General features: G+C 41.7%; 2 protein-coding genes across 6 annotated transcripts in view; both read left to right on the forward strand.

Annotated features, from left to right (window-relative positions):
• Nucleotides 1–9,301, forward strand: part of shroom2a (shroom family member 2a) — a 42,148-nt gene extending 32,847 nt beyond the window's left edge. For all 3 annotated transcript variants that reach the window (XM_085264770.1, XM_085264771.1, XM_085264772.1), the window contains 5 exons: nucleotides 3,183–3,743; nucleotides 4,261–4,827; nucleotides 6,092–6,263; nucleotides 6,350–6,622; nucleotides 7,917–9,301. In XM_085264770.1, coding sequence (XP_085120896.1) covers nucleotides 3,183–3,743; nucleotides 4,261–4,827; nucleotides 6,092–6,263; nucleotides 6,350–6,622; nucleotides 7,917–8,189 — 1,846 coding nt within the window. In that variant the 3' untranslated portion in view covers nucleotides 8,190–9,301. The remainder of the gene's footprint in view (nucleotides 1–3,182; nucleotides 3,744–4,260; nucleotides 4,828–6,091; nucleotides 6,264–6,349; nucleotides 6,623–7,916) is intronic.
• Nucleotides 9,302–9,418: 117 nt separating this feature from the next.
• Nucleotides 9,419–13,014, forward strand: cldn34a (claudin 34a). Of its 3 annotated transcripts, none has more exons than XM_085264776.1 (3): nucleotides 9,419–9,466; nucleotides 10,914–10,963; nucleotides 11,869–13,014. In XM_085264776.1, exon 3 carries the CDS (start codon nucleotides 11,928–11,930, stop codon nucleotides 12,657–12,659), a length of 732 nt encoding a protein of 243 aa, XP_085120902.1. In that variant the 5' UTR covers nucleotides 9,419–9,466; nucleotides 10,914–10,963; nucleotides 11,869–11,927; the 3' UTR covers nucleotides 12,660–13,014. The 3 variants fall into 3 exon arrangements, with proteins under 3 accessions (XP_085120902.1, XP_085120903.1, XP_085120901.1); XM_085264777.1 differs by lacking the exon at nucleotides 9,419–9,466 and adding an exon at nucleotides 9,556–9,668 and having other exon boundaries at nucleotides 11,872–13,014; XM_085264775.1 differs by lacking the exon at nucleotides 9,419–9,466 and adding an exon at nucleotides 9,557–9,668.
• The last annotated feature ends 156 nt before the right edge of the window (nucleotides 13,015–13,170 follow it).

Raw genomic sequence — 13,170 nt, forward strand, 5'->3', positions numbered from 1 at the left:
AAGCATTTCTTCAGCCCTGCATGGGAATATATGAGGGCCCGGAGTGCAGGGGGCCAGCTCGAAGGCATGACATTATCATCGATAAGATCTGCCAGTCTGCATAACTGGTTTTTTTGTCAGTTCCAGCTGTGTGATTCTGAGAATGCAGGACTGTTTGGTGCAACACAAATATCCAGACTGGGATATCTCAGCTATTACAGCTACTGAATTCCACCATGAAATTAATTTGTGCGATTTAAGTACATAATGAACAAAATAAATAACTTGAGCAATCATATTTATGTCCTTTTTCTCTAACTAATCACCTCTGAGTGTGACAGGGACCAGGGGACTGATTTAAGTTATGTATATAGTTAATAAATATATAGACACAAATTTCTCCATTGTAAGTAAGTGTGGAAATATTATGTGTCATACAGTATGTTTATATTTAAGCTTCATAATCCTGCGAAGCTGTCTGTCGATGTCTGTCTGTGTGTTTGCTAAAACGGATTAATGACTGATTAATCTCGCTCCTTGGTGACTGTTTGTGTTGCTGGTGACAGCTGACGAGTTCTCCTTTGATGACTCTGATATATTGTGTAAAATGCTCAAATGTAGCGTCACCTGTTCCACCTGTCCTTCTCTATCAGCAAAGGTCAGTCAGTAGTTTTGAAAGGTTTCTCTGATTATTATGATTCAGTTTTGAGCCATGTATGGTGACGTGGGGAGGGTGACTTCATGCTTTGTAACCAGTTATTCAGGAGTCTTTTGTCACTACCTAAACTCTCATGGGGGTGTCGAGTATCCGATGTTGAGCAACCTCTCACGTTTCCATAACAACCACGGATCAGAGGGTGGTATTGTCATTGATAGTCTGCGAGATGACTTAAGTGATCCGTGCTCCACCCAGTTATTGTTACTGATACAAGTGTAAAGAGACACCAACAGGTGCCTTCTGTCACAGAGAGCCGCCAGACACTCACTTTTTCTTCAGTTCAGTGGAAATGACGAGATTAAAGCGTCACATTGGGTGAGTTATTTAATACGTATTTGTCTGTTTTAGCCCTAAAGTGACCAAGCTAAAGTAGCAGATGTCATTTATTACACTTTGTAAAGGAATATATCATTTTTAATGGGTCCGTTTATGTTTTCTTTATCTATGGCAGATACTCTAAATTATAAAGAATAATACCTTTTAAAACTTATGGTACGCATGAGCAGGGTTTTTCCTGCTCTTTGGTGGGTGTCTCTATATGTAAACATAATTAAGTCAAGCCAGAGACTCTGTGTTACCTTTATTTAGAAGTTTATGTATTTCTACTGATATTTGGATGTTTCTTTTACCCCCATTTTTAAAACATAAATAAATAATAATAATAATGGTGAGATGTGATAGACTTTTACTCAGTCTTTCACACTAAAATGTTACCTTTTTAAAACCTTTTTAAAAAAGTAAATGCTTCAAAATAACTGCCCTGAGACATTAAAATGGCTGTGGGGTGGTGGCACTTGATTATGATTATTTACAGTTTGTCAAAGATGACAACTAAAAAAAAAACTCATTAAAAACTAAAATAAATGACTGTGAAGAATTTAAATAAATGCACCTTTAGGTCATTAGATCAAAATTTCACCAAAGCAACAAAAATAAAAAATAATTAAAAATATAAAATAAGTGGAAGACAAAAGCGACTGTTTCATGAACATTGATAATCATACCTCAGTTTTACATATTTTTATTTTTTTACCAGCGTACCACGTTCTCACACTTTGCCCGGTGGAAGCAGTTGTTCATCATGCAACTTGTTGCAGCTTGTATGGGTTCATATTGGGATGTTTGAGTTACGGCGTCTGCCTGTCCACCTGGAGTGGCATTTTATCTTACAATGGCAGATTAAAGCTGCATGGTAAATGAATCAGTGTTGTCTGAATGCTCCACATTAAGGTTGTATTGGAGCATGTATGGAAATGTAATCTGTGTGCAGGAAACCACACTATTACAGCTAGATGTTTGCATGCTTTAATCATGTCTGCGTGATGAAGGCATTCAGACATGATTAAATCAGGTTGACAGTGGAAAGCATGTATGGCGATGCTCTCGGTGTGCTGCTGCTAAAACGTCAACCACTCAGTTCTCTGCTTGGGGCTGGTCCCTCTCATCTCTCTACACACGTGTAAAAAAAAATAAAATAAAAAAATCGTAATCTGTACCAAAAGCTTTTAAATGGAGCCGAAACCTTCAATTTAGTTTTATGTAGCACAAGTTCACAACAACCGTCACCTAAAGCAGCCTCACCGAAAGGTCTTTAAGAAACCCGAAGAAGTCCAGTCACTTTCTTTCCAAGCTCCCATTACCTGGATCACCGAGAACCAACATTGCTCTTGAAGTTGGACTGAAGTTAATTGGTTGCCGGGTTGTCGCTGTGTATGATCTGGCTGTTCTGTTCACTCACCCATACTTTGTGTCAGTATGTCAGTGCAGTGGCTGCTGAAAACCTTGCTAAATGTTCTGTGGTGCAAATATAACCATGGAAAACCAAAGAGGCAGTCTGTCTTCTGGTAAAATTACATATTAAGTTTATTTTTTGAGCAACCTGGCAGAGGAAAACAGACCAACGGACATCAACTGTTAAGTGACTACATTATACTTTATTATTCCTGTGATAAAAAATAATTTTGCAGAGGCAGATGGGGGGAATCCCCACGCCTCTTCATGCCTCTCCATGCAGCCTTGCAAATCGCACCCAGTATATAATGGCTCTGTTAATGACCTGTTTTCTCTGCACTGCAGAGTCGAATCATACTTAATGATAAACACCTACAAGTTTAAATCTGTTTATAATCACCTTCAGCTCTCTGAAGACCTCCACACATCACGTTCTCCTCCTCCACTGTTTCCACTCCAAGGAGTTAAAACTCCAAACATGAATGAGGCGTGGGGAAAAAAGTGCTCTTCTGCTTCTAGAGGATTATTTATTCCTCTTTGCAGGCTTTGTGGGAACTGAAATATTCCTCCTCAGGCTGCCAGCTGAACAGTTACCCGCAGAAAGAGGGAGAGACGTGTGTCTTGTCGTGCTGGTGTAATGATAGTGGCTGCTGGAGAACAAGGCCCCTGCCACAGCGTATTATTTGATTGAGCTGCTGATGATAGCCCACGCTGCCTGGCTGTGTAATTAAAAGCTTTCCTTTGTGTTCCTCAGGTTCCCTGACAGAGCTCCAGGTGATTGTAAAGTGAGAGACAAGCCTGCAGAGTTTGAACATTACTCAGCGCCACCCCCTCCTCCCATGACGGGAGCAGACCCCGACTGCAGACACAGAGCTGCTGCTGCCACCCTCAGCCACAGACCCACATCTATTTCTCTCGACCTCACAGAGACTGCCCCCCCTCAGCCTGAGGACCACAGTCACACAGACCCGCACTCTGGACTCTGGAGAAAGCCCCCTGCACTAGAGAACCCTCTGCCTCCACCCAGATGCCCAGAGGTCGACTCCCACGAGTCCTCTGCCGGTTCCCAGAGTGAAGGCTTAAACCTCTCTGATCATAACTCCGCCTTCAACCACACCCACGCTGTTAAAGGAGACTCTGAGCAGGGCAAAGGACAAGGGGCAGGACATCATCTCTCAGCCTCTCCCTCTGCGTCCTCCTACAGACCTTCAGAGCTGGCCAGCATGGAGGGGCACCGCTCACCATCTCCTCAGTTTTCCCCACAGAGACTCAGCGACAGGCCTCCGGTCTCTCTTCAGGATGAATTCTCAAACAGGTAACGTTTGGGGTTTTTTTTTTTCCCCACACATTTCAAAGCTGCACAACATTCTGAACAGCTACTGTAACTCCTCCGCTCATCGCGTCTTTATGCTTCAAGTACAAAGGGGCTCATTGAGAGTCGCTGCCTCTGTAGAGTCAACATGTGAGTGCTATCAAGGCACAGTAAATTAGAGGGATTCTCTGTAGTTCAATTCAGGGCACAAGCAGTTCTGAGATTATTCTGCTCAAAATGTAAACGCCTCCATTTCTTAAGCCCCAAACATGAAACTGTTTGTTCATTTTCTTGATTCGGACCTAACTGATATCATCTGTAGCAAACGTATGACTGTACAGTACCACAGAAAGTGGTGGGAGGAGTCCAGAGGTCTCGGATATCTGAGCACACTGGGCATGGAAAAAATCTCCTCTGCCATCATGCAATGAAACTTTAAATCAGCTCATGGCTGAGAGAACCACAACAGGACGTTTTCTTCTTGTCTAAGTGGAAATTTTCTTCTCTCTCTCTTTTGCAGGATGGAGCATGTGATAGAAAACCAAAGCTCTGCAGTGAGGAAAGTGCCCATCAGGATTGTGCACTCGGGAGGAAATGCAGAGAAGGAAAATACACCGTTTTTGCAGCACAGCAGCCCCCCTGCCATTGAAGTCGAGGGGCACGCCGTGACTCGGCTCGGCAGCCTCGGAGCTGCAGGTCAGGACTCTGTCTTCTGCGCCTTCACCAGGCAGAAGGAGCCCGATGGGGTCCCACACCCTCAAAAGCAACAGATGCCCCAGAGAGACACATACATGACCACTATAGGAGATCACCTCCAACCGCCGCCACCCACAGACGTGTCCAGCAGCAATAAATTGGCGACAAACACAGGAGTGTCCAAGGCAGAGGATCAGAAAAGAGAGGAGCTGGCCAGGGACATCATGGGGAAGGATAAGTCACTAGCAGATATTCTGGATCAGAGCAAGATGAAGACCACAATGGACTTGATGGAGGGCATCTTCCCTCAAGGGGAGCAGCTGGTGGAAGAAGCTCACCAGCGCAGGAAGGTGCAGCCGAAGCAGACAAACTCCCGGCCCGCTGAGGAAAGGTGAGCATCGAGGTCATCCATAGGTGCTACTCGTGTATGCTGTCACCAGGGGGCAGTGTCAGAAGAATGAGGAAGAACCGGGCTGTTGGTTCTTTAGCCTCGTTCCACTGCAGATAAGACGGCAGAAATGATTCAATCATAATGGAGTGGAACTGACCACTACCAACAGCGTCTGTGAACTTTTAATTTTTTAATTTATTTTTTTATTTTTAATTTGGTGAACTTGTCTTTCACTTTCATTGGCTGAGAAGCTGTCTTGAACAATCAACTTTCAGGCCTTTCAGTGCATCTCTGACACAGTTTTGTTTTTGGTGTCACTTCATGTCGCACTGGTAGCGTTTTAGGAGCTTTAAGCCTGTACTGGATTTTTTTTTTTTTTTTTTTAAACTGAAAAAACACCTCTTGTATCCAACTTCCTGTCCTCCTTGTCTTCTCTGCACTGCTTCATGTGTTTGTAAAAGTAAATTATTGATGATTATAGAGTCTGCGTGCAGGCAGAATGCTGATTGGTTGAAAAGTTGGCTTGAACAGGAAAAGGAGTGGCAGCTGTATTAACTACAAAAGGGAAGAAGGATGGAAAAAATCCTCTTGTGTGATAAAACCAGCAGGAGAAGCTCAGACGGCAGATGATGGTCTTTTAATTTAAAGCTATAACAGAGCAGTGGCTGTTACTGTTACTGAATGTGTTACTGTAGAATTTGCATAACCAAGCAAATCACAGTGCTTCATCTTTAGTTTTGTGATGCTTGGAAATGTGATTTGAAGCTCTGAGCAGCACAATGAAATTTTTCAGGCTTCGGTTCGAGTTGCCCAGTGTTAAAGTCATTGGCTGTAGAGATGTCTGGAAAAGAAATGATTTTTTTTTTTTCTTTCATGATTACAGCTTTAATAACCTCACTCTGCTCCGTGTTAGTGTGCAAAAAAGGTTTCATTTTTCCCATACTTACAGACTTAACTGCAAATCTGATGCAGGGGTGAACTGTCCCTTTAAATGTTTGTATTTCCCTCGCTACAAAACTGCTCCTGTAATCAATTTTAACTTTTACTTACAAGCAAGCACCCACATGAAACACCCATCATCTTTGCAGTCGTGAAGCTGCTTTTATGGCATATTTAAACTTGTGACCTGTTACCTGTTTAACACACCTTGTTCAAACTGATGAGTGTGTCTGCATATACTTGTTAGTCATGAGGTGAAACTTCCTGGAAAATGCTCTTTTCATGCTTTTCTGCATTTCTGAGTTTCTTACTGAATTTATTTCAGGGAAAAGGAGGACAACGTGGCAGCAGCTACCTCGATGGTGACCAGCTCTGCATATTACAGCACATCTGCTCCCAAAGCTGAGCTCCTTATTAAGATGAAGGGCATGCAGGACCAGGAGCAGGAGGAGGAGGACTCTGAAGATGAGCTGGACAATGATTTGGCCAATAAGAAGGTACCAGAAACCAGTGTTTGCTTGTTAAAAAGCTTTACCCTTCGCACTGTTTTGGACTAATCTCTCAGCTTCATCTTTTTCTGCAGCAAGAGCTGATCGACAGCCTCAGCAAGAAGCTCCAGGTGCTCCGGGAGGCCCGGGAGAGTCTTCAGGAGGACATCCTGGACAACAACGCTCTGGGAGAAGAGGTGGAAGCCCAGGTCCAGCAGGTCTGCAAACCCAACGAGCTGGACAAGTTCAAGATGTTTGTGGGGGACCTGGATAAAGTGGTGAGCCTTCTGCTGTCCCTGTCGGGGCGCCTGGCCAGAGTGGAGAACGCCCTCAACAGTCTGGAGGAGGATGCTACGCTAGAGGAGAGGGTGAGCAAACCTTCAGGAATTACTTTAGATAAAGTTCCACTTCAGGCACAAACAAGTGGTGGAAAATGAATAAAAGAAGCTCAGTGTGAGTGTTCAGCTGGAAAAGGTCAGTTAGTCTATTTCATGAAGCCACGCTAAACTTGACCTGCTTGCTAAGAAAATTTTGCGAGTTACATGCGATTGAAGTACAAAAGAATTTACCATATGCACTTTTTCAGATTTCCTCCAGTAATAAAGCATTCAGGGTACCAGTGCTCATTTCCGTTCCTCTGCATCAGGGATGTCAAACATCACGGTCTGCATCCAGCCCACTTTAATCAGTGATATGCCCTCTCTGCCGGTGTACAGTAGTTAAACTACACATTTAATCCCTGAGTTTTCTTATATATAAAAAAAGAAGTGCAATTTTAACAGAAATCTGTCAATATAACTCTTTGGGCTTAATTTTAAAGAATTAAATGTTTATGACTTAATTACTTTGGTGTAGTATTAATGGCCGTGGAGGAGGTCTTTATCAGTAACTGCAGGAAAAAGTACAAAACTTCTGAAAATGGAGTTAAAATCCAAAATCTCTGTTCTCTGTCACATTTCCCAAAGCCATCCAGTGGGCGGGACGGAAGTCTTTGCTGGGCTGATTCTGGCCTCAGCGCCTTATGTTTGGCACCTGCTTACATCAGAGTTGAAGATAAAACGCTGAACAAAAGCACGATTTTGGCTTTGCATTGTTGTTACTTGGAGTGGGTGTAATTGATTTGGTTTTGGTGTTTAATATTGTTTTTCAGCCCTGAAAATTTTGTGTCTGACTCCATTTTATTCATATTAATTTATGAAAGCTAGAAAAGGTAGAATTTTTTTAAAGCTGTCCTTTTTTTAAATATTTTTTTATGTACTTTGAAGGCTTGTAAATCTATTAAAACTATTTTTTTAATCATTATATGAATGGAAAGTTTTGCATGGCTTCATAAAATGTTTCAGTTATTGTATTGAGTAAGTCAGATTTGACTAATACTATATGTATAAATAAATAGGCAGTACTTCAGAGGCTCACACAGGATGCAGCGTGTGCTGGGCTCACGTGAGGACAGAGGACAAAGGAAAGTAGCTCTATCCTGAACCCTTTGTTCTCATTACATCAGGAGCTTTAAGGCATCTGTGGAGCTACTGGAAGGAAGATCTAACAAGTTGAAGCTTTTCTTTGATGGAAATTTATTTAGATGTATCGATACCAAGTGAATAATTTGATATGGGATAGTTAATATACATCCTTTCACACTCTCTCTTTCTTCTTCATCAGCGTACGCTGATTGAGAAGAGGAAGCTGCTGATCCGACAGCACGAGGACGCAAAGGAGCTGAAGGAGAACCTGGACCGCAGAGAGGGTGTGGTTTACGAGATCCTGGCGAGCTACCTGCAGGAGGACAGCCTCGCGGACTACGAGCACTTTGTGAAGATGAAGTCGGCGCTCATTATCGAGCAGCGCAAGCTCGAGGATAAAATCAAGCTGGGCGAGGAGCAGCTGAAGTGTCTGATGGACAGCCTGCCCATAGAGCAGCGGCTGGCCCTCTGAGGAGGACAGACACTGCTGGGTCTGAGAGTCACGTGGTTTCGGCTGCACATGAGCCCTGTGGCCAGCAGATGGCGGCATAGTTAAGAAAATCTGCACATAAACAGCCTATTTGGTGCATTTTCCTGACTTTGTGAGCATGTGTGTACATCACAACCACAAAAAACTCCACAAAACTTTCTTTTTGTAAAGATGGTGGTATTTTTTTTTGGGGGGGGGGGGCAACCAACCACTAATGCCCTTTTATGATATTTTTGCTTTGTTTCTTATGATTTATTTTTATTTTTTTTTTAGTAATTTATTATAGCCTTTTGAATCTGGAGGAGACAGTATTTTATCTTCAACCGATTTAGCTGATGCGTGCTACACACTGAGCATTTAAGAGTATTTATCAAGTATAAATGTCACGAGATCTGTCAAATCTGGCTAAATATGTCAGTAAATTCATCATTCTTTACCTTTTACACTCAAACTAGTGGCCTTTTTTTTTTTTTTTTTTTTAAATAAAATATTCGTGCCCCTGCTTTCCTCACTGAAGAAACATTTCCTCGAGATGAAGATGCACGCACCTGCAGAGAGAGGAGAGTGTTTAACATCACTAAACAGAAGCAGCACTTGACGTCCAGGCTTGATTGGTCACATTTGAAGTGCGCCGAGAACCACTGCACACACTCTTCAGTCCACTTCTGCAGGTCGCATTATTCAGAGCGCTTTTTAGATTTATTCACAGGCAGAAAAGTGTAAAAATCCACAGGATGATGTCACCATGTACATGTTGACCAGGTGTTTCTGTTTCGTCTTCTCACGTCACCGCGGTTTTGTTTTTCATGGTGCAGAAGTTGAATCTCAACACTAAAAGATGTTCAGATTGATGATTATGCAAACAGATATGGATAAAGAGGTTCTTTTTTTCTTTCTTTTTTTTTTTACCTTGACCTTCAAATTTCAGACTCTATGGATTAAATCTGTCTCCCAGATACTGGAGAACTTTTTTTTTCCCCTGCACATTTCAGTTTGTTACAGTTTCACACACTTCGTGCACTTCTACATCCTAAATGTCTTAAAAACGTTATCAGCTGTGCTCCTTTCTGTCAAATAAACGAGTCTGCTGTAGAGTCTGACTGAGGTCTTCTTCTCTCTGATGTCATTCATTAACTCCACCACACCTTCCTCTCTCTACTGATAAACACTCTTACATAGCAGGGAGCGTATTTAACAGCCCCTTCACGTAACCAAAGCTAATCACACTTCATCGGAAGGATTCGATCTTTATTAATAAGGTGAGACGCATCTAGGTGAGTCAAATAATTAAATATTATTAGGAGTGGTTTAAAGATTTGAATGAATAATCATTAACTACAGCAGTGCTGGCACAGACGGTATGTACGGCTACAATAAAACGAGCTCTTTCCTCGTTTCTACTGTAGCTTTGTTCCTAGTTTCACAATAACTGGCAGAACTCTGTTTTTGAAACATCGGAAGGTAATGTCTTTCTCCTTAACGTACTGAATCTGAAGATGTTAAACCGATCGTATCTTAGCAGAACTTAGTCGAATTAGTGACCTAAAGTGCAGATGTGTGGCTTTTAGTGCTGTCTGTTATTCTTAAATATTAATAACCTGAATATTTGTTAACATATGCTTAATGCCTGTGCTTTATTTATAGCTGCTTTGTTATAAAAGTCAATCAATGTCCACGCTGTTAACGTAAGAAAACAAAGACTACCTTTAAGAACGTGTGCAGTAGTTCAGGGTGAGCGGAGTGAATAAAAAGCGAAACTACTAACTAATATAATAACATGTAATGCTACATTATCTTATACATATAAAACATTTTTTTAATGTTTTGCTGTCTATTCAAAGGGAACGTTTGCATAGTTATCAACATATCTCCAGCAACAGGTTAAATATTCTAATACACTGACTTCAGTCACTGATTAGTTTCTGTTCTCTGTATTTGGCATGAGAAGATGTTTCTGCTGTAGCCAAAGTTAGGACACGCTCACATTAATATGAGATAAACGAAATTATAATTTGGGAGTTAAGAGAATAAAAAATAGTAATAACAAGCTGGAATTAACTGAAGGTTTAATGGGAACGGAAAGCTTTTCACATAAGTGGAAAAACATTCGATAAACAGAAAGGGTTTAAATTATGAATATAAAAGTTAAAAGTAGTTGGGGGGGTTTTATTTATACCAAATGAGACTGTAAATATGTGTTCTATCTCTCATGTAGTCTTGTTCTTGTTGACCTGGACCTGAGTGCAAAATTTAATTTTATATCCTGTTCAAATGACAATAAAAATCCTACAAAAATATCATTAGCAGTTGAAATGTTTCAGGCTTGACAAAATCATGGATAAAAGGTAGAAGCTGTGAGTTAACAGTTGATATTTTTATCTGAGAGCATAGATTAAAAGATCAAATCGATGCCTGATAATATGGACGAACAGGTTAGATAAATGTTTATTACGGTTTTTCTCAAAAGTTTGAACACATTTCCAGAACCTGTGGCTCAGTTTCACACAGCTCTAAACATATGATCCTGGTCAAAAACTCCTCAAGTATCTTGCAAAATAAAATGCAGCAGTTTTCACCTACAGCGTGTATGTATAACGAGAAACACTACATAGAAAATCAACGCACAGATACAAAAAGTTCACAGCAATATTTAGAAATGGTTCTTTATTTGTCAAAGTGTTCACCTGAATTTTTTTTTTTTTAAAGACACAAACTGCAGTGAAAAGGAAACTTCGCACTCCATAAATGTTAAAGAGGTAAGTATTTTTCAGTTGCATTGAATAGATAGAATAAACTGTAGGAAACTAAACAGCAGAAAGCAGAAGAGAAAGAACCATTTTAACATAAACCAGTGACACACTCCGGGGCCTGATCAACCCTGGCAGGGCCTCCTTGGATGAGGGTGTCTAGTGATAATGGCCGAAACACCCGATGAATCCAAGGTCCACTACTGACGATGTGTCCCAAATTTTAATATGATAATTTAGATCAGATCTCTAATCCCTAAACCTAACCAAGGAAAAATGGCAGATTAGCCTGGGTAAAAGAATGGCCGCTGGTAAAGTTTCTGGGCTGCTTTTCCTCATAACAGCCATCCCCCAAGGTTTTCTCCGTTAAAGCAATGCATTGTCAGGGATTGTAACATCTAGTCCTTTACTGAATCAGTTGGACAAGCAATGAGTTAAAATATTTTTTTGAGTGTTCAATAAACATAATAAAGAGCGACACTTGAAGTAGTCATTAAAAGTAATGGAAAAATTAGTAACTTCATAAATTATTAGCCTTAAAAAAAAGAATCAACGTATGGTTAGCTAAATGTAATCACTAAAAAAATGATGAGATGAACCTGGTTCAGGTCTAGTTTAAAATGAGTTCTTTTATATGGTGCTAATTCTGCTGCATCAGCAAACCACTTTGCAACCCAGCTTCTAGCTTTCATATCATACCACTGTCTTCATGTACCACCAAGTTTAAATGACTGCAGATGGAAATAATATGCTGCCTTAAATGTGGTGACCAAACCCTTTAAAGGTTCCCTCAGAGCTCTTTTCAAATCAAAATACCCTTTATGAATATTTAAGAATAATGCCGTAGTCTTAACTTGTACATGAGAAGCGCACAGGTCATCTTACCACGGCCCTGTGTGTGTTGTTGTTTGCAGCAGGAGTGATGGCTCCAGCGATCGGTCGCTCTGAGAATTAGTGGTCAGACTGGACAACAATGCTTTACCTCACTCACACGGCTCACTGGCAGTTCCTGGGCCTGATAGTCGGATTCCTGGCATGGATCCTCACCATGACCACCGCCGGCCTCAACGAGTGGCGTCTCTGGCGAGTAGGCAATGCGTCCATCATCAGCTCGAGCGAGGCCTGGGTTGGTATTTGGAGGACGTGTTTCTACAGTCATGTCCTTCCCGATATGGAGAACTGTCGAAGCATCAGCATATCGGACAGCTTTCTTCCTGTGGAGATCCCTGTGGCTCAGGTGCTGATGATGCTCGCGGCCATCTTTGGCCTTGCCGGGAACATCTGTGCTACAGTGGCGGTGAGGATGGCCTACTTCTCTGTTGAAGATCGCAGGAGCATCAGGCTAGTCTTCCTGCTGGCAGGGGCGCTGTATTTGCTCACAGGGATGTCCTCCTTGGTGCCACTGGCGTGGAACATGAACTCTGTGCTGAAAAACAGCACCATAGACTTTCCTCCTGAGTTCCAAATCCCTGCTCCTCCTGTCAGCCAGCGAGTTGGCTCAGCCATTGGAGTGGGCCTCTGCGCCTCCATTGCGACACTCTTAAGTGGCCTGCTTTTCCTTTGCTACAGGTACGCTTGGCGGGCCGTGAGCACAGCGGGCCCTGGCGACCAGCTCAATGGCCCCTGGACAGTGACAACACTGCCACGCAAGTCTGAACTGGTAAATAGAGCAGGCATGGATAACGCTGCCTTTCACAGTGAATAAAACTCAACAGAATAAAATCTATGAAGGGAGACTGACTTTAGGGCTTTTTGTTTTGTTTTGTATTTTTTAAAAAGAGGCTAGGTTTGATACTAGAACTAAAAAAAAAGACTGACTTGCCATATCTCAACCAGAAAACCAAAACAAAGAGCTAAAAGATGCTAAAATTCCTTGTGAACATACAAGGGCTATTGATCAATTGTACTTTTATCATAAAAACAATCATTTCATTGTACTGAAAATAAAAGCCAGTGACTATTTACCCTATAGTTTCTATTTTAGGTTTATGTGACTGATTGAAGTTCAGGGATGGCTGCTTATCTACAAAAGTAATAATAAACTTTATCTCTGTTACTGAGGAGTGGTGTGTATGTGTGTGAGTGTGTTAGTGGCCTCAGCTTTTATGTAAGAACTGTTACGATCAGTGTTATTGCCACACAAGCCCGTGGGAGGCGACATAACATTTCAAGGTGTGGCTTCTTAGGAGTCCTGCGTGAGGAGGGGTGAGAGTCGG

Source organism: Mchenga conophoros, linkage group LG23 (genome assembly GCF_057382185.1).
Source record: "Mchenga conophoros isolate Kocher_MC1m ecotype Shallow Benthic linkage group LG23, M_conophoros_male_GT1.1, whole genome shotgun sequence".
Lineage (NCBI taxonomy): Eukaryota > Metazoa > Chordata > Actinopteri > Cichliformes > Cichlidae > Mchenga > Mchenga conophoros.

Bases quoted from the DNA above. Each gene is read 5' to 3' on its own strand.
- cldn34a (XM_085264776.1), top strand. From the start codon at position 11,928: ATGCTTTACCTCACTCACACGGCTCACTGGCAGTTCCTGGGCCTGATA.